Genomic DNA, 27,360 nt, shown 5'->3' with positions numbered 1-27,360 from the left:
ATGCACGTGTAAAAACTCCAACACAGTGTTTGCAGTATGTGGCCTTGCTCCATCTTGCATGAACCAATGTATGTTGAAGGGCAAGGCCCTAGCAAGAAGCTGTGGAATGAAGCTATTGTGACGCATGCTCAAATAATGCTCACTGTTCACAGTTTCTTCAAAGAAAAAGGGTCCGATAAGTCCGTGACTGAAAATTGCTGCCCACGCTAAGAAAAAGGGTCCGATAAGTCCGTGACTGAAAATTGCTGCCCACGCTGTAATCCTCGGAGTATAATGTTGTCGTTCATGAAGCACTTGTGGGTTTTCAGTGGCCCAAAAGTGTACATTTTGTTTGTTAACCACACCGTCTAAATGAAAATGCGCCTCGTCTGAAAACCAAACGTCGTTGAGAGTTTTTTTCCCTATCCTCAGCCCACTGAGCAAACAGTAGTCTCTGCTGCTTGTGTTCTTCAGTGAGCTTCTGTGCACAGGTCATCTTGTATTGGTACATATGGAGGTCACTTTTAAGAATGCGTTGAACAGAGCATCTGGATATTCCCAGTTGCACTGCTGCCTTTCTACATGATTTCCTGGGACTTCTCTGTACAGCAACTCATACCGCTTCAATATTCTCCAGCAAAGAAACAGGCTTAGGCCGAGGTCGCTTCGCTTCCAGTACTGTTCCTTCCTGTACAAATTTATCATACAACCTGTGGATGGTCTTCTGGCAAGGGACCCATCGTGTGTTAAACTGTTGCCGAAAGCGCCTCTAAGTCACAACAAGGCTTTTTGTTTCATGAAAAAGCAACACGATTGCTGATTGTTGCTGTGTCGTCAGTCTTCCATTGTCAGCCATTGCTGCTTACTACTCTCCTAGCGGCAGTATCGTGAATTACACATCATTTCGTAACTTATTTGTTTTTCCAAGCTCTGCTGGTACTGCTGTAGAGATCCCAGCGGGATATCTAATGTGCATCGTAAATTGTGAAAGAAACAATTGGTAACACATTTCGTGCGCCACCCTGTACATTACTGGCTGCATTTGCTAAACTATGATGATGTGTTGTTGCATGGGTGTTAACATTCTTGTGGACATAAGAATTTTGCTTGTAAATATTTTCCAGTGGAGTAGATGGGTCAAATATATATATATGTTCCCTACTCATCAGTTTGAACAAAACACCCTACGATAATTTAGAACCTCATTTCACCATTGATGATTCCATAATACCCAGGATGAGATGTTTTTCTGGATTCTGCAAAACATGAGCCACAACATTAATTAAGAGCTCAAAGGTAAATGCAGCCCATAACTGCAAATGGGTTTCTTCCTATGCAAGTAGCAAAAGAGAGTATGTCTGATACTACTACCAAACAACTACTCCACCCACCCTATTGTAATACAGTGCTCTAATTATCAGAAACAATGTAGAAAGAATGTGATTGTAAATTTCATAAAACTAGGGCTTCATCAGTGGTGTTTAGCTCTTTGTTGTTCAGTGTGGGAAATCATTTAACCTCTGCACAATGAAATGATCTTTCTTTAGATATGCTGCAATTGTAAACTTCCATTTTTAGCATATTATGAACTACACAGTGGTTTGCTTGATCAACATGTAATGGTGTCCCATATTGCTGTAGAAAGTCAGTATCTTACAATCACATTTGTTCGGTTCTATATATGGAACAGTGAAAGTGCAACCCATGTGCAGGTTTAGTTACCATATCAGCACACACTATACATTCAAACAGGACTGCATATGCCTTGAAATAAAACAAACAAGATGTAGTCAAACATTTTTGTGTGATGTTACTTTATAATGATGCCAGCTATGAAATTAGCTAGGTGCCATGAAATAAAAGCATTTTTTAACACTAAGAAAAAGCAAAATGACCTTTTTCAAGAAACTGTTGGTGCCTCTTATTATGACTAAGTGCAGTTATGAGATTTGCAGCCAATAATATAAGCTCTTTTTAATGAGCTATTTGCTTATGATATTTTTAGATGAGAATAGAACATTTTTAGTATAGCAAATGTATAATGTGCTTCAATAGATTATAAACTGTTAAAGCATGTACTGTGAAAATTATTAGCTACAAACAATTTTTTCGTTGTCATTGTATTTCACTGTGCTGTAGTTATCATACCCCTCCCCCTTTTAAGTGTGTTATTATTATACAGGGTGGGTCACTAACTATTGCCACCTAGAATAACTCCAAAAGTATGATAGTAGCTGAAAAGTTTGTGGGACAAATGTTATGTGGGACAATGGGGGCCATAATATGATGTTGGTTTTTTGTTGCTAGGTGGGGTCACGTCAGATATGAAGGTCAACTTTGTTTTTTTTTAAATGGGATGCTATAGTTTGGTACTTATTTTCTGATAGTGGCTATTGAGACAAATCCAATGATGTGTAACAGTAAGGTCTTTGAAGGTCAACAAAGGTCAAAAAGATGGCATGAACGTCCATTTACAGAAGGTGTTCGAAGTGATGACACTGGTGTCAATGCATTGCTGCAGTCTTCTTATCATGGATTGAGCGGCATTCCTTATCACTTCGGCATTTATCAAAGCACATGCTTTGACAATTCTCTCTCATATATCGTGCAAATAGTAAATATTTGCCAAATACGGCGTATCCATGTAACGTGCCATTGACATGTAAACACCATTTGACAGTTTCGCTAGACAACACTAATAAGAATCAAGTGAATTTGAATCAAGTGAATTTGAATGATGTATTCCTCCGAAGAACAAGTTGATATGCTTCTCATTTACGGAGAATTCCAACAAAATTCAGTGAGAGCTAGAGACTTATTCGCTGAAAGATATCCTCAATGTACTCAACCTACACATCATACGTTTAAATATGTGTATGATAAATTGAGAACAACTTGATCTTTAATGCATTGGAAACATATCTGGCAGAGGAAAGTTACTTGCCAGTAAATGGAAATTAGTACTCTTGCCACTGTGGTTTGAGATCCTTGTGTTTGTTCACTTCAAATCACAAGGGAATCTGGCATTAGCCAGAATAGTGTTGTTCATGTTCTGCAGCACCATAAATATCTTCCTTACCATATCAGTCTCCACCAAGAATTAACTGGTACATATCGTATGTGTTGCATTGAATTCTACTGATGGGTTCAACTTCAGATTCAGAGGGATGACACATTTATTAATTTGATTTTATTTTCTAACGGGGCTACATTCACAAACCATGGAAATGATAATTTGCACAACATGCATTATTGGGCAACTGAAAATCCATGTTGGCTGTGGCAAGTTGCACACCAGAAACTGTGGTCGGTGAGTGTATGGTGTGGGATTCTGGAGGACAGAATTATAGGCCCCTATTCCATTGAAGGAAATCTTAATGGTAGGAAGTACACCACATTCCTGCAAGAAACATTAGGTCTGTTGTTGGAAGAAATACCTTTAGGAACAAGGAATAGAAGCACATTTTTCGCTGAGGGCTAGAAATGAGTTGCAGAGACAGTTCCCAAATTGCTGGATTGCATGCGGAGGATAAAGACATTCCAACTAGACTTGAGGATATGCGAGAGAGAATTGTCAGAGCATGTGCTTTGATAAGTGCCAATGTGATAAGGAATATCACTCAATCCATGATAAGAAGATTGCAGCACTGCATTGATACCAATGGTCAACACTTAAAACACCTTGTGTAAATGTACGTTCATCCACCTTTTTGACCTTCATTGACCTTACTGTTACACATCATTTGATTTGTCTCAGTAGCCGCTATCACAAAATAAGTACCAAAATATAGCATCCCATTTAAAAAACATCATATTATGGCCCCCATTGTCCCAGGCAACGTATGTCCCACAACCTTTTTAGCTACTATCATACTTTTGGAGTTATTCTTGGCGGCAGTAGTTACTGACTCTCACTGTACAGTAACCAGTACTGAATTGCAAGTCATACATTTCCTTGTTAACATGTATTTGCATTGTTTGCCCATAACAGTGCTACCTAATATGAGTAAGTTGTTTGTTGTGGAAAAGTTCTTCAACCATATTTTTATTTGATCCAGAACAGTATTTCATGAAATGGTATACTGGAAATATCTTACATTGCCTGCTTGGGCACACCATGTCTAAAGCACTCTTGGGCAAATCCAAGCAGTCTAAGTGTAGATCCTCTATTAGCAATAATTATGCACTCTTCCCAGTTAAAATTTTAGTTAATGTGCATCTCAGTTAAATTTGTAATTTCAGCCATTCTTGTAAGCACCATTTTTAGATTTACATTTTGAAATTTTTGCTGTCTCTTGCATGGTATTACGTGTTGACAGTTAATGTGCATAAACATGTGTGAACAGAAGACTCATTCAATATTAATAAAAACAATAGTATCACAACATTTTCTTACACTACAATTCTCAAATAGCACAAGTCTCATTCCATTGTACAATTCTTGATGCAATTTATTAGGAATTATGAGTTGTAGTATTTTCTGTGGAAGAGAATGCTGTGCAATACAAGATGACAAAAAGCAGTTTATTTTTGTTTGCATTTGCAAGCCCAGTATGCATCCTTTATTTGCTTAACTCAGCTTCCCTTTGTATACTGTGGAATATAGTGGAATTATTTTCTTTCAGAGCCAAGGCATGGAAGCGAAATACAAAAGCATTGACAACAGTGCAGATACAAATTTTAGTGCAGGAGATGAAAAGAAAGACGAAGATGTTGACATTATTGACTTGTGGGAGAATTGTAAAAATGCCTCTGCAAAGAAAACAGGTGAACATCTACATGTTTTATGTTATATGAATGATGGTCTGTAACTAATGAAGCAAAGCTAAGTGCATGTGAAGCTTTGTTATTTCTATTACTGAAATTTAGTCTGGTGTGCAATACTGATATTTCATCATCACGTCATGTAGTAATTGCTCTAAGTTACTGACAAGTGTTGACATTTCCATGTTAAAGCTTGAAAAATAGTAGCTCATGATTTGCATGTCCAGTTGTGTTTTATTGACAACACATTGTGGTATTTAAATTAAGGCACCATTTGATTTCAAAACACTACTGATTTCATAGAAGAGGCATTGAACAGCCGATAAGCATGAAGAAATGAACTATAATTAGTTGAACTTCCAGACAAAACAAAATTTTTCTTCAGGGAAATGATGACATGTGTGCATGCCCCCCCCCCCCCCAACCACACACACACACACACACACACACACACACACACACACACACACACACACACAGCCTCCACTGTTCTATCAAGGCACTATGGCTTATGTTGGTGTTGCGGTTTTGGAGGAGGGAGAATGAGGGGGAGGGAGGGAGAGAGAGAGAGAGAGAGAGAGAGAGAGAGAGAGAGTGAGTTTTTTTCACATTTCTATCTGCTGCTGCTTTGTGCCTCTTCTAGTCAGTATGTAAATGTCTACTGCATATCATCCTCTATTAGCAATAATTATGCACTCTTCCCAGTTAAAATTTTAGTTAATGTGCATCTCAATTAAATTTATAATTTCAGCAATTCTTGTAAGCACCATTTTTAGATTTATATTTTGAAATGTAACTAATGAAAACTACCTTGAGCAGTTAAACAGAGAACCGACTCGTGGCAATAACGTATTTGACCTTCTGGTGACAAACAGACCTGAACTATTTGAAACAGTTAAAGCAGAACAGGGAATCACTGATCATAAAGCGGTTACTGCATCGATGATTTCAGCCGTAAATAGAAATATTAAAAAAGGTATGAAGATTTTTCTGTTTAGCAAAAGTGACAAAAAGCAGATTACAGTACCTGACGGCTCAACACAAAAGTTTTGTCTCAAGTACAGATAGTGTTGAGGGTCAGTGGACAAAGTTCAAAACCATCGTACAGTATGTGTTAGATGAGTATGTGCCAAGCAAGATCGTAAGAGATGGAAAAGAGCTACCGTGGTTCAACGACCGAGTTAGAAAACTGCTGCGGAAGCAAAGGGAACTTCACAGCAAACATAAACATAGCCAAAGCCTCGCAGACAAACAAAAATTACGCGAAGCGAAATGTAGTGTGATGAGGGCTATGCGAGAGGCGTTCAGTGAATTCGAAAGTAAAGTTCTATATACTGACTTGGCAGAAAATCCTAAGAAATTTTGGTCTTATGTCAAAGCGGTAGGTGGATCAAAACAAAATGTCCAGACACTCTGTGACCAAAATGGTACTGAAACAGAGGATGACAGACTAAAGGCCGAAATACTAATTGTCTTTTTCCAAAACTGTTTCACAGAGGAAGGCTGCACTGTAGTTCCTTCTCTAGATTGTTATACAGATGACAAAATCGTAGATATCAAAATAGACGACAGAGGGATAGAGAAACAATTAAAATCACTCAAAAGAGGAAAGGCCGCTGGACCTGATGGGATACCAGTTTGATTTTACACGGAGTACGCGAAGGAACTTGCCCCCTTCTTGCAGCGGTGTACCGTAGGTCTCTAGAAGAGCGTAGCGTTCCAAAGGATTGGAAAAGGGCACAGGTCATCCCCGTTTTCAAGAAGTGACGTCGAACAGATGTGCAAAACTATAGACCTATATCTCTAATGTCGATCAGTTGTAGAATTTTGGAACACGTATTATGTTTGAGTATAATGAATTTTCTGGAGACTAGAAATCTACTCTGTAGGAATCAGCATGGGTTTCGAAAAAGACGGTCGTGTGAAACCCAGCTCGCGCTATTCGTCCACGAGACTCAGAGGGCCATAGACACGGGTTCACAGGTAGATGCCATGTTTCTTGACTTCCGCAAGGCATTCGATACAGTTCCCCACAGTCGTTCAATGAACAAAGTAAGAGCATATGGACTATCGGATCAATTGTGTGATTGGATTGAAGAGTTCCTAGATAACAGAATGCAGCATGTCATTCTCAATGGAGAGAAGTCATCCGAAGTAAGAGTGATTTCAGGTGTGCCGCAGGGGAGTGTCGTAGGACCGTTGCTATTAACAATATACATAAATGACCTTGTGGATGACAACAGAAGTTGACTGAGGCATTTTGCAGATGATGCTGTGGTGTATCGAGAGGTTGTAACAATGGAAAATTGTACTGAAATGCAGGAGGATCTGCAGCGAATTGACACATGGTGCAGGGTATGGCAATTGAATCTCAATGTAGACAAGTGTAATGTGCTGCGAATACATAGAAAGATAGATCCCTTGTCATTCAGATACAAAATAGCAGGTCAGCAACTGGAAGCAGTTAATTCCATAAATTATCTGGGAGTAGGCATTAGGAGTGATTTAAAATGGAATGATCATATAAAGTTGATCGTTGGTAAAGCAGATGCCAGACTGAGATTCGTTGGAAGAATCCTAAGGAAATGCAATCCGAAAACAAAGGAAGTAGGTTACAGTATGCTTGTTCACCCACTGCTTGAATACTGCTCAGCAGGGTGGGATCCGTACCAGATAGGGTTGATAGAAGAGATAGAGAAGATCCAACGGAGAGCAGCGCACTTTGTTACAGGATCATTTAGTAATCGCAAAAGCGTTACGGAGATGATAGATAAACTCCAGTGGAAGACTCTGCAGGAGAGACGCTCAGTAGCTCGGTAAGGGCTTTTGTTAAAGTTTCAAGAACATACCTTCACCGAAGAGTCAAGCAGTATATTGCTCCCTCCTACGTATATCTCGCGAAGAGACCATGATGATAAAATCAGAGAGATTAGAGCCCACACAGAAGCATATCGACAATCCTTCTTTCCACGAACAATACAAGACTGGAATAGAAGGGAGAACCGATAGAGGTACTCAAGGTACCCTCCGCCACACACCGTCAGGTTGCTTGCGGAGTATGGATGTAGATGTAGATCCTGGAATTTCTCTTGATGTTGTTTTTGTTATGTTCTAGATAAGACATTCATTTAATTACTTTTCATTTTGAGTTGTGAGCTCATTTTTTGATATAACAACAATATCTTGAACATTGTTGCTACAACTGTTTAATAAATATGAATGTGCTTCATGTAAGGTTGTTAAAACAAATACTTAATTTTATCACAGCAATCTGATATAAGGAACTTGCTGAATATAGAATTTTAGTTAAGGTGGACTTCTGATACATCAGTTAGTAACATGATTGTAAGATGAACAGTAGTTTTGGATTTGTTATTCCATGTTATCTGTGTTTACAAATGAGGAACCTCTAAACTGGTTCTGACATTTTCTGTTTCTAGCAACAAAATTTTTGTCATTTATGTCATATGTGGCTTCTATAGTTATTTATCAATGAAAATACTCAATTTTTAGAAATACAATGTAATCAAATGGATAAAAAAATCTACTCACCAAGTGGCAGCAGGAGAGCATACATAACAGTTTGCAAGTTTTTGAAGCCAGTGGCTCCTTCTTCTGAAACCATAATGGCTGAAATCATAATGTAATGAATATTTTGTGACGAGTGAAAATCTGTGCCAGGCCATTGAATATCAATCTCGTGCCTATCGCAGGCTGCCACTGTATCTATTTACGTCATCTGACAGCACTCACAGGAGCTACTCAAATTTTCATTGTCACTGATGTATCCCTCCTGTTGCTTATGGATGCTACAACCATAGGTCCTCCAATTGGATATGTAGGAACAGGACTACTAGAGGAACATATTTGGTTGACATGTGTGTCTTACTCTTTCATAGAGATGTAGCAATGCTACCTCCATGATCTCATCATATGTAGCTGATCCCTGATGTCCTGAATGCAGGAAGGTCTGGCTAAATTCTGAAACATAAAATTACACTCACTACATTGTAAGTGGCAGATTTCTGTAACTGACTTTTTAAGGCAAAAACCTGTTATTCTGTGAATACATTTTATGAAAATAGTTAAGGAAGCATGGGCTACTGATGAGGAATTGAAAGGAAAGTTTAGTTTTTATTTCAGCTGAGAGTACTGAACTGTAGTAACTAGGAACACAAGGAAACAAACAGTCTTAAGTAACTAAAATTTTGTTGGCTTATGGAGTGGCGACGACACAGTGAGTACACAGAGAATAATAAGATGACTGGAATACTTTTGACAGCTGAGAGCTTGGAGGTTCAAGTATGCCCTTATAAAGATACAATTCCAGGCAGGCATTGCTGGTCTCTTGCTGGGCATGCACATCAGACCAGATGACTGCTGATGGCAATTGGTCCATCTGAGGCGGCAGCCTCAGTTGTTGTGCAGTGAGTCGCTCAATGTTGACGTGCACTATGCTTGCCATAGTGGCCCAACTTAGAGATGTGGTAGATGTAGTAATCAGTGGGTTACTGCATTCTTCCTTCCTTGCCAGGGGGAAGGGCCAGGCATCACCATCTGTGATACTGCAATTGCTGAGGCGTCTATAGTGTGTCTGGTGGCTTCCGTAGTGGCAGCCAAAGATGAGTGTAGTTCTCAATCTGCTGGGACCAGTGCATACAAACAAAAGTGATTGTGATGAGGACACCTCCGCTGACATGGGTGCTTGTTAGACAGGACCAGCAACAAAAGGGATGCCATCTTGATGTCACGGTCCAGGCCAATGGGCATCAACTGTGGGAGTAGTGATGGCGAACTGGTAAGGAGAAGCACCAGAAGTCTGATTGCAATCCCTGCTTTCAGCATTGTGGACTTCACGCAGGGGGAGGGGCTGGCAATGGCCACAAGACGCAGCAGTAGAGCGTAGAATGGGAAACCGGCAGCGGGAGTGAATGGGCATTGAGGAGTGAATGGGCAGCAGAGAATGAATGGGCAGCGTGGGATCAATGGGCAGTGTGAGATGAATGGACTGCGCTGGATGAACAGGTGGCATCAGTCTCCCATCCCAAAGAGGAGGCCTCACGCCCCTCCTTGCAGGGAACTGGTTCTGGTTGCATGACAAAAGTTTATCTTTGTTGTGATCCATGAAGACTCAATGCCCACAGCTCCTGTGAACCATGGTTTGAATCCAGTGAGGGCACTGTGCAATACCTCTGGCCCAGATGGGTGTTCCAGGTGTGAACTTTGATGAAACTAGTACTGCTGGGGGATGATAGTGTGGGAGCAAGAGGTTGGCAGTGTCCGTGATTGATGGCTGTGCACGAGCTCGGCAGGACTCTAGGCCCCAGTCGGCACCTTTCTGTATGAGCTTAAGTAAAATGTATGAGCCTCTTAAGTGGGGAAATCTGCCACATACTTGCAGATCTGTATCTTAAATGCCCAGACAATGCAGTCCACCTCTACATTCAACTACAGATGGAAAGGAGCTGCCATGATGTAGCAAATACCATTGTGGGAACAGAAGTCCTTGAAAGACTGATCTACGAAGTGAGGACCATTGTCTGAAACCAAACAGCAAGGCAAACCTTTGATGGATAATATCTTTGACAGGACCTTGACAGTTGCACATGCTGTCAGAGACGGACAACAAATGACACAATGTAAATGAGGAAAAAGCGTCAATTGCCAACAACCAGAGCGCGTCTAAGAAGGGACCAGCAAAATCAATGTGGACTCTCTCCCAGTGCTATGTAGGAGCCAGCCATTGTGGAAAAACAATGTGCAGCCCCACCTGCTGGAACAAACACATGCAACAGGCCATGACAAAGTGATCCACCTCACGATTGATGCCTGGCCAAACACTTCGTCCTGCGCCAACAGTTTCGTGTGAGATATTCCCCAGTGACCATGATGTAGGAAGCAGAATATGTCCCACCCCAGAGCCACTGGAATCATGATGCAGGGAGTAATCACGTCTGTCAACAAAAGAAGAACGCCATCCAAGAGGGAGAGACGATGGCACAATATCTAATAATTGTGAAGCAGTTGTGACATCCAGCCCGTCGGAAGGTCGGCCACCTCAGTCGTACTGTGCACACCACCTGCTGGAGCATAAGATGTGCTGCCACAGAAGAGGTAATAAAGAAATTGATGAGAGGTAATACAGGAACTGATGATGGGAAAACCATCCACTGTTTTCCTTGCCTCCATATTCAGTTGAAAATAGAGCAGCTGCTGTTGCTTGAATGGAGGGTCAGGGTCCATAAGGAGCTGGGATAGAGCATCCGTGTTCGCATGTTGCAGTGTGGGATGCAAATAGATCTCATAATAGTACCAGGACAAGAACAGAGCCTAGTGCTGAAGACGATGGGTGGCTTTGTCCAGTAAGGACACTGATGGGCTAAACAGGGATATCAAGGGCTTATGGTTGGTAATTCAATGAAATTTTGCTCAATACAAGAACATATGAAACTATTTTATGGCATAGATTATAGCAAGGACTTCCTTATCCACTTGAGAATAATGTTGAGAGCTTTCAATGTAAAGGCAATAGGTTGTTCTAAGCCATCTGAATGGCAATGGGCCAGGACCACCCCCACCTCATACTCAGATGTGTCCATGATTAGGATCAGATACTTGCCAGGTTGAAACATTGCAAGACAAGGTGCAGAGTGAAGACTATCTTCGAGCTGCACTATTGCATGCTCACAGGCAATAAGTATTTTTCCAAAGTAACAGATGCAAGTGGTGGGCAATAGTAACTGCTCAGGGAATGAAATAGTGATAGTACGTCACTTTGCCAAGAAATGCCTGAAGTTCCCTTATATTAGACAGATGAGGCAAAGCTGTAGTGGTTGCAGTGTGCTTTTCCAGTGGATGTGTGCAGTGCTGGGAGATTCCATATCCCAAATGAACAGTGGGCTGAAAGGTTGAGGGTGATGTGTGCAATGAAATTGTTTGTACAACCCAACGCTTGGGCAAACAGATCCTAAACCCTAGAACACAAGAAATCCAGTTTGTGATAATGTACTTGATCTGACTCCGGATGCACCGCATCCATGATCGAAAAACCAGAAGTAGTAAAGACATTCAACCCAAATAAATTTTCTGCTCTCTCATCATTGACCTACAAGTACAGAAGAGAACATGCAACTAACTCGTGAACTGTGTCGATCATGAACTGGCCAAGAATAGGAATTAGCAGTTTTTGTTTAGCTTACCAGCTGATACTCAATGTGTGCCAATGCTGGGGAACCAAGCCTGACATATGACTGATTGCTAAGTAGGGACACAGTGGCTCCCAGGTCAACCTGTTGGCACAATGGTAGGTTCATCATCCGCACTTCAGTGAAATGTTTGCTCTGGTCTTCAGACAGCAGCAAACACAGTGACGAAACAGCATGAATATCCACATCCATGGAGGCCTGCAAGGACTCCTGAGGGGCTAGAGATTGACATAACGCTGCTGTATGACCTTTCTTCTTACATTTATGGCACGTGGCCCACTGACTGGGGCAATTTGCCTGCTTGAGCTGTACAAAGTGAGGGGGCCACGAAGGAAGAAGAGTTCACTGTTCCTGCTGCCGTATTGTGTTTGTCCACGGCAGTTCAGTGAGCGTGTTTATATTACAACCACCCCCTCATCCTCTAGCGCACTAGGTTCCATGCACTGGGATTGTATGCTGTCAACAATGACTACATCACTCCAAGCCTCTAACTGGCAGCCTGTGACACAGGAAACCTCAAACAACTGTGCAGTATTCAAAACTTCTTTCAGCATAGGAACCTTAAACTGAAGGACGTGTTGAGGCACTTCCGTATCAAGAGCTGAACAAATGATTGCATCTCGGACCATGGTGTTTGCGTATGACTCCTGATACATATCCATAACAAAGCAACATTTATGACTGAGACTGTGAAGCTCAGCTGTCCAAGCTCGATACCTCATGTACTCTTGTAGTGATAGGAGACAGCAAACGAAACATATTGTCTAATGAAAGTGACACTGGTTCCTGCAGAAGAACAGACTGCCACAGTAGTGAAAAATATGAGGGGGTATCCAGTGAAGAGAAAAGCCTTACGGACATCCTTGTCAACCATGCGGAATGCCATGAAATGTTGGCAGATCTTTTTTGTAAGCATTCTAGTCTTGCGTGGATTCATCAAAGGGGGAATGGTGGCGGGTGAGCAATCGGCTGAGCAGCTGGTGGTGGAACTGGGTTTGACATAGCCAACAACCGTTGCAACATGACCACAGTATGCAGCTGTTGTTGGATGAGTGACTAGAATAGATCTTCCATTGTAGAGCTGAATATCAGTAAATCCTCAGAATTTTGAACACACAAAAATCCTATCTTCACCTGTTGCCACCTGCAGGAACACAAGGAAACACACTGTCTTAAATAACTAAGTTTTATTGGGTCATGGAGAATATAGGTACACAGAGAATAATCACATGACTGGAATAACTTTGACAACCGAGAGTTTGGAGGCATGAATATGCTTGTATAAAAATTCAATTCCCAGCAGTCACCAATGGTGTTGTGCAGCATGTGCACATCAGCCTAAGTGACTACTGTCGGCTATCGGGCCATCTCTGGCAGCCTTCTCGGTCATTGTGCAGCACTGTAGTTGCTTAATCTGTGATGACTCATATGTAAGTCATTTGGCATGCACTGTAGGGTCTGCTGTAGCAAAATGATTCTCTGATTACTTTATTGCAGAAATAATTTTTTTATTTTCAACAAGTATATTCTTTGCACAACGTAAGTGTAAGCCATGAAACTAAAAATTTCAAGTGGTAGATAAAAATAACCAAACTCTGCCAGTTGCAAATGTAAGACTTTTTATGTCATCTGTCAAATTACTTTCTTTAATTAAGAAAACATTGTGGTACTCACATTTAGTCTTATTAATATGAGTGCATGTAAAGGGATAACTAATATAATGAAGCAGAGGCCACATGTGGTCACCCACAATCTCAGTGTCATCATTATCCACTTCTGCATCTAAACCTTGTGGATAGTGAACAATGTGTTCATTCACTGAAGTTTATTTCACCCAAGAAACTGCCATCTTCAGCTATTTACTTTACTTGAAAACCATCAAAATGTACAGTAGTCAAGACTCATACTTTCCGTTTCAAACCCAGCGTATATGAACATGATTGTTGCCACCACACATGTGGTGTTATTTTCAGAACCTCTCTCTAAATTATCAATTTGTACTTAACCAAATGGAAAATAGTCCTTCCCCTTATTATGAAGTCAATAGTAAGTCAAATTAATTACAACAGTTGTGTTCTTAAGGGCACAGTTTGTCTCTTTGCACAATCCGAATAAAGGCATTTCCTGAGATCTCTTGCATAGCCACTGTGAAAAATTTTGCAAAAATCTGAAATTATGCAAACAATTAGGAACAATTTGCTCCATACCTGTTCTTCAATTTTTGTCCTTCCAGTGAAGTTTTTACAGTGATAGCATAGTTCAAGAAGTTCAATAAATGAGTCTGTACATTTCCAATACTCAGTAGCTCTTTTTGCGTGTATGGGGGGTAAGTATAATAGAAGTAGTGGATGTAGATAAATTAAAAATGAGGAGAGGGAGATAACACTCTGCCTTTGTACTGTGGTTACCTATTTCTTAGCAAATTGTTCTAAATGATGGATGGTACAAACAAGCCATTTATCACCAGAGTATGTGATTAACTTTTAATTTCCAAGATGTACTATTCATTCAGATTTAGTGAAGAGGGAGGGAGAGAGAAAGAGGGTGGGGGGAGGAGATCTAGCAAATTAGGACTTCATCCCCAGTATGTCTTGTACCACAGCACAGTGTTTCATGGAATGTGTTTGCTCTTTTGCAGATCATCAGCACAGATGTTTCCTGCATTTTCCTCACAGTTAACTGCATTCAAAAGTTATTGTTTTGAACTTTTGTGTTACAGACAAACAACACACACTGCCCCATTCTTCCAAAGCCACAAAACTTTCAAAAGCCATAACAGAATTCATGTTGCAAGAGGAAGGCACAGATGTGGAAACTCTGCGGAAAGCTCTGTTTTGCCAGGTAAGTTGTTTTCTTTTGTGAGTGTCGAAGCCGCATGGGGTAGCCGTGCGGTCTGAGGCACCTTGTCACGGCCCATGTGGCTGTCCCTGTCAGAGGTTCGAGTTCTCCCTCGGTCATGGGTGTGTGTTGTCCTTAGCTTAAGTTAGGTTAAATAGTGCGTAAGCTTAGGGACCAATGACCTCAGCAGTTTGGTCCCATAAGACCTTACCGCAAATTTCAAGTGTCCAATTAAAATCACTAACATTATGTGTCGTAACACTTTTAACAATAATCATTGTGCAGCTGTTAATTACACGCATTTTGAAAATGACATGAATTTTCTTTTTATGGAGCAAACTGAGAAACTGTGGTTTGTGTGAACTGTAAACAAAATTGCCGTGAACTCAGTGGTTATTTTGAACATCACAATGGTTTTCTAGAGATTAAAGGTGGTACACATTCATCTTTTTTTGACCAGTGAGCTGATTTACACGTCTCATTACTTGTTAACCAACAGTTTAAGATAGTGCAATTTGTGTTTTTCATATTTTCCAGAGATGTTATCTAGCACAATACCATCACCTGCTTGCCATGGTTGAAATACCAGAGGGTGTAACTGCATGAGATTTTCTCAGTGAAATTATTTTCTTATGAAGTATGTGAAGCACTCAAACAGTTTTAGTTATTATCTGTTTATTTGAATTTACATCTTATTTAGAAAATGCTTTAAGCAGCAACACCTCCCAGGGGAAGTTTGACAGTTGAAAATAACACAGATTTAAATTACAGTTTTGTTTTCCTTTCATTTTAGTTTTTAAGGGCCTACCAGTTAATACATCCAGAACTTGACAATCAAATATTCATTTTAACACCGATTGTCCCACTGACAGCAATGGTGAATGGTTTCCTATTAAAAATTGTGGCAAAATCAATTTCCGTTCCTCCTGATTCAGAATATAATTCATCCATCTAAATCATTTCATGTACACCACATCCTCAGTATCTGATTTGATATGTGTGTCATAGGAATAGGAAGGATTTACTTTCAAAATCCCCTTCTATGAGAGCAAGGAGAAAATTTCTCAACCTTACAGAGATGGCATTGATGTCAATGAAATTTATTCCTTATTACATTGGTGCATGTTGTCATGAACACAAATCATCGACATTATATGTGGACTAGTTTTGGGTATAGGTCTTTTCAAAGTAGTCATATACAAGAGAGAAGAGTGTGGGTGTAGATTGGTGGAGTGAGCTGGGAGAAATGGGGGGTATGTTTGGAGGGGAGTATGGGATGGCAGCTAGCAGAGATTGTGGGATCCAAATGATGTATTTTAAGAACAGTTATAATCTAATTAGAAGAACTTGGTATTGGTAGATGGGGGATCGAGATGGCAAATGTTGTGGAACAGCCATTGAAACTGAGCATGTTTTGTTCCTAATGCTCTGCCACCAGGTGGTCAAATTTGACCTTTGCCACAGTTTTGTGGATAATTTTTTGGAAACAAAAGTTGTTCAATGTTGGTGAAGCTTTAAAAAGCAGTTTACTCCTTCATTTTCAATCGTTAAAATAAATGGGCCACAGAACTCAAATGTGACTGTTGTTTCCCTTTAAGATTATCTGTGCAAAGTGCCAATTAAAGTCACAAAACATACAAGAAAACATTCCAAAGTGCTCAATATGGTTTCCAGTGATTTTTGGTTAATGCGTATAAAATAGATGTCAGTCATATCAGAAAAAAAGGTACCTGCAGAATTAATTAAGATCATACTTTGTGCAGTATAGAGCCACATTTGTCAAATGCTCATCAGACGCAAATTCAAAAAAATAATATTTTTGGCATGTTACTGCAGTCACTGAAACTGGTTGCAGAGTAAAAGATTATTGTTGACAGTAAAACATTATTATTCCCACATCTATTGTGCATTTAGTGTTGCATAGTGTTTATCATCTCTGGCTGGTGTGCTGTGTTCACAAGTTCAAACATGATCACCAGCAATTATCTAACATTTTTTGGAGATTCTTGAAATATCTTACATTTCTAATGTTTGTATAGTCTGGAATATTTAGCATTTGTATAAATAGCTGCACACTCTATCTGGAAGGTCAGTACTGCACTGGCTGTGTGTTGGTTTTGGTAATAAACTTGCTTCAAGTGATAAGTCTTGTACTTCGGTGATGACTCTACTTTCAGATTTTGACTTGAGTGGTGCTACAATGTGACATTGGTGGAGACGAAAGGTACTTCAGAACATCTACATCACTTTGGATCCACTTAGTCAATGTAAAAGCTGTCACCTTCACAGACAGGAACCAGAATACAAGCAGTAGATTGTTCACATGGTCTGTATCTTCAGGAAACCAATGGATTTCAAGCCGGCAGCTGCACATCATGTGTCCATCAGTGTTCTCCAGAGAAATTAATCAGGATCCAACAGATGGCTAAAAGGTATTGGATCGAGTTGCCAGGTGGGATGACATGATGTGTTTGGCAGATGTGTACTTTTACTAGGACAGTGCAGCCCAGCAAGGGTTGTAGAACAACAAAGAGAAGCTGATTAACTGTTACAAATTTCAAGCTGATCTGAAGAAAACATTTGATCACAACCAACAGCAAGTCAACTTAGTTCACGAAAAATTGAAGAACAGAGCCCAACATTGTGGGAAAATGACACAGTCCCACATACATAATGTTTTGGTTCTATGCCACATTTTAAATCCAAATATGACAGAAGCTGATGAAACCTCATAAATGATGGAAAGGGATTGCAAAAGACATGTACTAAGCTCTTCTGGTAAAGAACGTCACAACAACAGAGGAATTCATAAAGTGATGTCAATGCATCAAGGGAAGGCAACAGAAAAGAGTCAAATGAAAGAGATATGACCGACTCTCCAATGTGGTTCCTATGGCAATTGCAGAAGACCACCACAACCTTGCTGCACTCGTATGACGTAGTGATAGAAGAGATACTGCATTTTATGACAATCAGAACTGTTGGACTGAATAAGCAAGAGATAGCAGCCATGAATGTTGACCCCATACATCAGAAGGTAACAAGGAATGTTGAAGAAGAGGCGTGTTGATGTTTAGCACCAGTCTCACCACCAATTGAGTGTGCCAGGAAGTATGGACTCAGCCAACCAGGACTTATGCCACAGTCGTCAAACAACAGCCCGGCACCTGACCAACACAGTTACATAAACTCCTCCACCATGTATAATGCCCCACAGAAGAACAGGCATATGGAGGGAAGAAGAGAACATGCCAGTGGGTCTCCATTTTGTAGGACCTGGATGCACTGTATGCTCCTGCACAGAAAAAAGACAAGTTTTTTTATGTATCTATTAGGCTGCTGGATCTCACCCATCCAACAGTTCTGTTAATGTCACTCAACTGCTGACAATTATAGACAACCAGTTGTATGAAGTCCATCACTGGTTCTCCAACACACCACAGACATTCTCCATCACCGTACAGAAGTACCAGCTGCTTGCCTAGCCACCACCTTCAGAAAAACTCATCATGGAGGAGAGACTGCCACAGATGCATATCTTTCGTCTATAGCAGCCACAAAGACTTATGAAACCTCATTAACACCATCATTGACAGCCATCCTGTCCAGGCACTAGGCAACTCAAGGAATTCCTTTGCTCTAGTGTCAGATAATCATTATTTTTAGCTGAAGAAGACTATATTCTGTGGAAATGGTTGTGCTGAAAGTCATAGATGGGAAGTACCTGAAGCTGATGGGAACTATGTATTGCAAGAATAATTATCTATGACACAGCATGGCCCTTCAAATTTAATGTTGTAACAGAATGTAGTCATAATGTTATTCCCAGATGGGATTTCTTGCAGGCATCACAAGCAGTCATAGACTGTGAAAGATCAGAGCTCCAGATTGATAAAGCTATTCCAACAAGCACACATTACAAATATTGTTCTGGGCAGTCGATTGGTATTGAAGACATTATTTTCCTCCCATCATCAACAGGACAAGTTCCAGACATCAGTTGAGGTGCTCAGTTAAACTGTGAAGCTTTTGGCAGTTGCAAAAAGCTTCTCAGGGCCACAAAAGACATCTACATGCCAGTGAAAGTAATAACATTATAGGTGGTCAAAGTGAACTTTGGATCAGTAATTGCCATGTGCAGGCACAGTTCAGTTCATTGCTAATGGTATGTGTGTAGGGATTGCCAAACCAGTCCAAAATGGCAGCTTTGTGGCATCAACAAAGAATCATGCTCCACACAGAAACAGCGTAGAGTAGGAAAATACTATCAAACTGCAAATAGAATCTGCAGTTGCTTTCATATCAAGAGTGGGGAAAAGGTAGGCCAAACGGCCATGGTAAAACATTGTTATCATCCACCAATTAGCCACCACTCATGTAGGATGTCACTGGCTGAGTGATAGTGAATGCAGGAGGAAGTGGAGAAGCTGCTGCAAGATAACATCATTGGACCTTCAGAGTAACCTGTGGTTCTTTAGAAGAAGGAGGGTGGCACATGTCATTTCTGCAAAATCACGAGGTAAGACATGTATCCATTGCCACACATTGATGACACCTTAGAATGCTTGACAGGAGCAAAGTATTTCTCAACTATGGACATGAAGACAGGGTGCTGACAAATCAAGGTTGACAAGACTGACCGGGGAAGAACTGCCTTCATAATTCCTGATGTCATCTATGAATTTAAAATTATTCAGATTGGACTGTGTAATGCTCCAGCCATGCCTTGACACATTAAAAGGCTGACGTGTCTTTGCTATCTGGAAGACATTATCATTTTTTAAAGACATTTTAAGCCATCTCACAACTATTTTGAATTGCGCTCAAACCACAGGCCTCACCTGAATATGAAAAAGTGCCTCTTTGCGTCTCTAGAAATTATAGTCAAATGAATGGTGAGAAAGTCTGTCCTGATACAAAGAAAGTAAAAGCAGTCACAGATTTTTCCAACTCCTCTGCACATTCATGATGTGAGAAGTTTGTACTATGTGCAATTCATAAAGGACTTCTGTAACAAGGCACATTCCTTGCATGAACTTTCACAGGGAGATGCCAGATTTTCCTGGATTGAGGTGCAAGAAAGAACTCTCCTTGTCCTTAAGGAGGCACTAACATCTTCTCCAATCCTAGCACTGTATCACAAGAATGCTGAGATAGAACTTCACACCAGCTCTGATGATTATGGGACAAGTTTAGGAAGGTACTGGAAAGGGGATAGCTTGTGCTTCCTGAGTACTCACCCATCCAAGATGAACTGTTCTACAACATAGAAATAGTGCCTTGCAGTTGTTTGGTTCATCAACAAGTTCTGGCTGTATTTATTTGGCAAATCATTCACCACTGTGGTGGACTATAATACTCTGCACTGGCTAACTTCCCTTCAGGATCTGTCAGGTTGACTGGTGAGTAGAGCACTGAGGCTACAGGAGCATGATGTTGCAGTCAAACACAAGGATGCTGAGTGCCTTTCAAGGAATCCTTTGGCAGAACGCAGCAACATTGGTGAAATCTCTTCATTGCTGCATTAAATGACATTACTGCTGAACAAATGGAAAATCCAGCACTGCTGAAAACCATAGAAGCTTTGAAGAAGGAGTAACTGACCAAAGGAAAATTCCCATTAATAAAAGCAGCATTATATCAGAGAAACTATGATCCATTATGACAGTAATGGTTGCTCATCATCTCAGCTCATCTTCAGCTAGCTATCCTGAAGTGTTTCCATGACCCTCCAAAATCTGATTACGTACAACTCATTAGGACTTCAGACAGAATTTGAAGCAGGTATCTCCGGGCAGATCTCTACCAATCCATTAGACCTTAAGTTAGCCTCTGTAAGAAATGCCAATGACAGAAGCACGTGCTGCAGTTACATCTGGGGCATCTGGTACCAATCCCGTCTGCAGCTGTACGATTCCACAGAATTGGAATCTACCTCTTGGGAAGGTTCCCAGAAATGACTAATGGGAATTGAAGGGTAATAGTCTGAACTAACTACCTCACTTACCAGTGACGTAGCATGGTTGTAAAGGTTGGGGAGACTACAGTTATAGGGAGACAAAATAGTACAATAAACAATAATTTAAACAAATGAAACAAAAGTATCAAATAAAACAACTACTACTACTACTAATACTACTACTACCACCACCACCACCACCACCACTACTACCTCCACCACTAATAATAATAATAGACATTATACTAATTATACTATCAACTACAGGAGTCATACCACACAATATCCACCAGTACATCTCAACGCAATACAGCTACATCCAAATATATATATATATATATATATATATATATATATATATATATATATACACACACACACACACACACACACACACACACACACAAAACTATAGAAATCTGTAATTATTGATACATGTTCAATTACCCGAAAGTTCCTAAATGCAATGTAACATATACCGAATAACGTCTGAGAAAGGAAAGACATAATAATAATAATAATAATAATAATAATAACTTACTTGTTCAAGAAACGATGACAAATTTGTAGAACTCCAGCAGCAAGAGAAGAAGCACTTACATTTTCTTGTACACAAGTGCAATGAGCCTGTCTTTTCTTTCCACGAATAAGTCTATAACTCAGTCTACAAAGATCTGATCACTGGATAGCTCTCCAAGTAGTATCTTTTCTATTGCTAAGGTGCTCAAACATGACAGCCGGGTGTTGGACATTGAATTCTTTAAATAATTCTTCACTCATTTAAGAGTACTCATGCTTCGTTCACTGCTTGCTGTCGTTGTTTTGTTTCTTGTTGTTTCTTCATAAACAGAGTCTAAATCATTGTTGACAATGTATTTTAAGAGGATTATTGGAGATAAGTGTTTTTTCTCGTCAGCGTATGTGTTACACAGTTCATTTTGAAGTTGTTCTTGTTTAAAGAAAGGGTACTGTTCTAATAACTGAAACAGTTTCAACTTTGGGAATTCTTTTTGATAGTTCGGGAAACACTTTTCATTCAAAAGTTCAACAAACTGAATTTGGGGAAAGTCTTGAAATCTTCTTTCCATTTGAACAATTTGCAAATCCAGTATCTCATAAGTTAGTGCCCTGAGAAATGTCTTTTGACTATCACAGAATGATAAGTTGCCATTCAAACACAAGCTGCATTTAATGCATTCATCAATGAATGTTTCCGTTCTTAACTGTTGTAAGTTTCTCAAAACAGTTCTTATTTCGTCATGGCAAGCAGTTATCCTGACAGATTTTGACTGAAGGACATTAAAGAGATGATAAACATAAACAAAGCACCCTTGGTAGAAGCAAAGCAAGTAGACAAATGTAGGATCATCCATCCAGTGTTTCATTCCCACAGCACAGCTCAAAGGTTCTGGGTCCCACTGAGAGTCTGTATCATCAATTATATAATTAAAAACACTGTGTAGCTCTGAGAAATGACTAGATATTGTTGAAACTGCCCTGGTACGAAAGTTCCAGTGAGTGTTGCTTGCATGTGGTAGGTTAAATCCTTTCTCAGTTAGCAATACAGTTCATTTTGATGATTTGCGCGTACTTTTCGTATGATTTTGGAGGCATGTAACAGTACCAAATTCAGCTGGTGTGTGTAACAATGAATAAACAGTGCATAGGGACAGAACTCCTTCACCCATTGTTGTTGTCCTCTTTCCATGCCCAACATTACCAAAGCACTATCATATGTTTGACTAACCACTTTTCCTTCCTTAGTTTTGTCTGCAATACAGTACCTGGATATTATACTCATTTGACTGTTGCATGACACGTCTAACATTTCATCAGCCTGAATCAAAATGAAATTGCAGTTCTGAATTTCAGATTTTATTTTCTCATTAACTGCCACAGTTATCATTTGTTTTACATCATTCTGTATATCTGGAGAAGTTCGTTTAAAGGTTGAAGATGATGACAGATGGTCTCAGATTAACTGCTCTCCTTGAGGTAGTAAATCCAACAATTCCAGATAGTTACCTTTGTTGCTGGAGGATTCGTCTTCTCGATGGCCGCGAAAGGCTAGTTCTTGTTTACAAAGAAATACAATTGCCTGAATAAGACGAGCCAATACTCTCCTGTTGGATGCTACCTGTTCGTTTTATTTTATTGCTGTCAGACGAGCGGCTTCAGAAAGAGCGTGTCAGTTCTACTTTTACCCAATAGCTGAAATGATTCTTTGTTCTGCAGGTGACGTTTTGATATCTGATGCTTTTGTGCTTTCCTGTCAAAGTTCTTTATTGTACAAATGCCTTCATTGCACCATTCCCTTTCACCACCAAACAGAAGACATATATAACAATGTAATCTGTTATTAACTGCATTCGCAATCAGCCAAGTATACTTTTCTTACCAGGCTGTCTGAAAAGTACTTTTTTGTTTGGCTTCACTTAAAACTACACTGAATATAGGAGTAGGTTGTTTGTCCTTCAATTTGCACTTTTTTCGTATGTTAATGTAGAAAAGGCATCTTTAATAAAAATTCTAGAAGGTGTTCAGTTGCCGGCTCACTCACGTTGGCAACACAACGAAAATATGCACTAAAATCACACAAGAATGACTATGAACACAAACTGCGCGACTGTTCACTTCTGTGTTAAAAGCCAGCATAGAAGCGGCAGAGACTAGTCTCGATACCTGCTAACAAGTGCAGTACACCAGCCTTCGTGGAAGAGCGGAAGTGGAGGGGAGCCAAGAATGCCTCTAACACAGCCAGGTAAGGGAAGGGAGGCAGAGACTGAGAGCAGTCGAGTCTCAAGCAGGCAAATACTCGAATACTCAGGGTGCGGCGCGTGCTACAAAACTGATGTCTTCGCACATTTAGAGCTGTTATTAGAAAGTTGTTTATATTTTGTTATGAATTACTGTTGCATCTTTTTTAAGCACAAATACAGGGGAGACTAAGTCTCAAAGTCTCCCCTCATGCTACGCCACTGTCACTTACTATGCTGTCACCAAAGCTTTGCCAAATGTCAAAGGTCTGGAAATTGTACAGCTCCTTGTAGAAGACCTCATTTTGAAGCACGGAATGCCCCATGTGATGATCTCTGATCATGGAAAAGTCTTCCAGTCAAGACTAGTATCAGAGGTAATTTCACATTATGACATCACACACAGGATGACAACTGCCTACCATCCCCAGATAAATAAATGGCCTCACAGAAAACTTAAATAAGATGATCTGCTCTTAAAGTATGTTGATCTCAATCACGGAGATTGGGATCAATAATGCTCATTGTGACACTCGCCAACAACACAGCAAAGCTAGACACTACAGAGTTCACATCGTTCTTTCTGCTCCAAAGTCATTACGTAGAAACGGCAATTGAATACAGTGTTCCAATTTCAACTGGACAATACTCAGGATGATTACGTGAAACATCTCATCACCAAGATCAAGGAAGCAAAGCAGCTGTCTCATATACAGACTATGGACCCACAGGAGGAAGACTGAGAGCACTTTAACACCAAGCACTGTTCTGTGGTTTAGCAGCCTGTGAGACCTGGTACGAATTTTTATGCCTTTGTGGTAAGTGGGGCTATTGGAAAAGTTACTAAAGTGCTAATTTTGGCTGTATTGTATCCTTCATCGCTTGTCAGTCATCATATATGGAACAGTGGGCTATGAACCTTCACCAAGAAGACAAAAGTTCATGAACATCATCCATGCTCTTGATATGAAGCCCTACTACAGTTCAGAGGTACAGATCAATAATAAGAGTTTCAAGGAAGTTGAAGAGCCACTCAACAATCGTGAAGCTTTGACGGGAGTGGCTACGTTCGCTGCTCATCACAGTGAAGCGGATGTAATGGCATGACCACCAGGGCCACCACATGGAGGACCATTGACAGGATCTGTATCCAGGATGCTGTATAGGTTTGCAATGAGAACTTCTAAAATAGTGGGTTGCTGTTTCTTGAGGGGAGAGAGAGTGATGCCATGAGCTGTGGTGCATGGAGTGTGGCACAATGGTTAGTGTCGATGGCTGGCATACTGCAGGTTGCTGGTTCTGACCCAACTTATTTTTTTCTGGAAGATTCTTGATGTTTGTAATGATATGTGAATATCTGATATTTATATAAATAGCTGCGCTTTCCATCTAGGGGGGTCAGTTATTTTCTAGTTACACATTGGTGTTTGTAATAAACGTGCCTTCGGTTCTAAGCATTGTACTTCATTGATGACCCAGCTCTTGGTTTTGGACTTGAGTGTGGTCATGACATGACATTAAATAGCAGCTTTGATGGTTTTACTGATTTATTCTTTTAAACATCTGAAAATGACACAACATTTAAGATTACATAGATAATAGATGTGGCAAAGACAGAATTAATTAGAGGCTATTGTTTATTTGTGGGTTTACACTAAATAGAATGTTACATAAATACAGCAAAACACAGAATATTCCACTTTCTGACATGGAATTCAGTTGTGAGAGACCTTTTAATATCAAATTGTGGACAAATAACCAACATAGTTAAATTTTTCTGTTTCCTACAGATAAGAATAGACACAGAGCTAGCTGGAACTTCCCCATTCAATACCATACACAGAAAGAATGTGTGTCTTCTTTTACAAGTTTCTCTCATTTATTAAAGATGGTAACTTCTACATATTCCTTAGAATAGAAAGTTGACTGAAGGCAAAAATAAGAAGTAGAAATAGCATGATTTCCAAATGGAATGCATATGAGAAAGATAGTGTTTACACATCTGGTTTCATGGTCACAGAACATGTCAGTACACACAATTACAACAGAAAAGTAATAACAGATAAAATAAAATGTTTATGAATACTAAAAAGATGACACACTCTAAGTTTATATAAACACAATCAACAAAGGAACACACGAATTAGCTTAACTTTTCAAATAACTCCTCGACAGAATGGAAGGAGTGACCCATGAGGAGACCTTTCAGTTTAGATTGGAAGCATGTGGATTACTGCAAGGCTTTTTGAATTCTTGGGGTATCTTATTGAAAATGGATGCAGCAGAATACTGCATGCCTTTCTGGATGAGAGTCAAGGAAGTGTGATCCAAATTCAGATTGGATTTCTGCCTACCATTAACTTAGTGAAAGCTGCCAGTTCTTGGGAAAAACTGATATTGTTAACAAGAAACAACATTAAATAATATATATGCTGAGTGGCGAATGTCGGAATACCCAGACCAATGAACAGGGGTTGATAAAGAGATTTGCGAACCTACACCACTTGGCTCCTGAACCACCTGTTTCTGAGCCAAAAGTACTATTTGAGAATGGGAAAAGTTACCCCAGAATATAATGCCATATGTCACAAGTGAATGACAATTGACAAAATAGACTACTTTTTGTGTCAAACTATCACTTACTTCAGATAGTGTTCTAATAGGAAAAATTGTAGCATATTCTTTGAATAAGATCCTGAACACAGGCTTTCCATGAAAATTTACTATCTGTCGGAACAAACTTAGAAATTTGAAATATTCAGTCTCACTAACCATAAGCCCATTCTTCATAATTAGAAAGTCAGGTTTTGTTGAATTGTATGGTAGTTAAAAACTGTAAAAATGGAGTCATCTGTGATTCAACGTTAGTTTATTATCTACAAGCCATGAACTTATGTCTTGAACTGCACTATTTCAAACAATGCCAACATTGCACACAACATCCTTTACTACCAAGGTAGTGTCATCAGCAAACAGAAATATTTTAGAATCACCTGTAATAGTAGAAGGCATATCATTTGTATAAATAAGGAACAGGAGTGGGCCCAGCTGTGATCCCTGTGGCACCCACCATTTAACCATGCCCCACTAGGACCCGACATCGAATAATGACCTTTTGCTGTCTGTTCTTAAATTAAGAGGTGAACCAGTTGTGAGTTACTCCCCATATTCTCTAATGGTCCAACTGCTGGAACAATATTTTGCGATCAACACAATCAAACACCTTAGTTTTTATATATATACACAATTCACGTTTGGGCCCTACTGGACCACGCGAAGTACAATCATGGGGCATTCAGTTATTTTCTTTTAGACTTTCTCTCTGCCCAAATTGTTTTCATTCTCTCGGAATGAGCTCTTTTCCTTTCATCAGACCATGTGGTTCCAGTTTTCTTTGGTTTTTCAGCTTGACCAACTACCCAGTCATGAATTTTTTGCCTAAATAATTTTCTGTCTTGAATTTCATCTTGTTTTATATCTGCCTCTTTCATGTCCTCTTTTATAGCAGCAATCCATTTTATTGTCTCAAATTTAGCTTTACTTCGATTTTTGTAGAATTCCACTACTTGTTTAGTTAGTCTGGTAGCATCCATTCTTTTAATATGCCCATAAAATTTTAATCTGCGTTTTTTCATATCCGAATATATGCTGGTGTATTGTTGAATTTCACTATTTGCTCTTAGCCTGTATGTTTCTTCTTCAGTATATTTTGGACCTAGAATTTTTCTGATTACTTTTCTTTCTCTTTTTTGGATTTCTTGAATGTCCTTTTTTCTGTTTAAAATTAGCGTTTCAGCCCCATAAAGGCACTCTGGTTTTATGACCGTGTTGTAATGTCTCAATTTAGAGTACCTCGAGA

At 39.8% G+C, this 27,360-nt stretch overlaps 1 protein-coding gene across 1 annotated transcript in view; it reads left to right on the top strand.

Annotated features, from left to right (window-relative positions):
- The window catches only part of LOC124723043 (E3 ubiquitin-protein ligase HERC2), an 819,840-nt gene that overhangs the window by 292,361 nt on the left and 500,119 nt on the right, over positions 1 to 27,360 (top strand). Inside the window, exons 30-31 of the mRNA XM_047248222.1 lie at positions 4,605 to 4,746; positions 14,668 to 14,789. Of these exons, the coding sequence (XP_047104178.1) occupies positions 4,605 to 4,746; positions 14,668 to 14,789 (264 nt within the window). The remainder of the gene's footprint in view (positions 1 to 4,604; positions 4,747 to 14,667; positions 14,790 to 27,360) is intronic.

This window comes from Schistocerca piceifrons, chromosome X (assembly GCF_021461385.2).
Source record: "Schistocerca piceifrons isolate TAMUIC-IGC-003096 chromosome X, iqSchPice1.1, whole genome shotgun sequence".
Classification (NCBI taxonomy): Eukaryota; Metazoa; Arthropoda; class Insecta; order Orthoptera; family Acrididae; genus Schistocerca; species Schistocerca piceifrons.
Note: the sequence above shows the minus strand (reverse complement) of the source record. Positions and strands in the feature narration are given on the sequence as shown.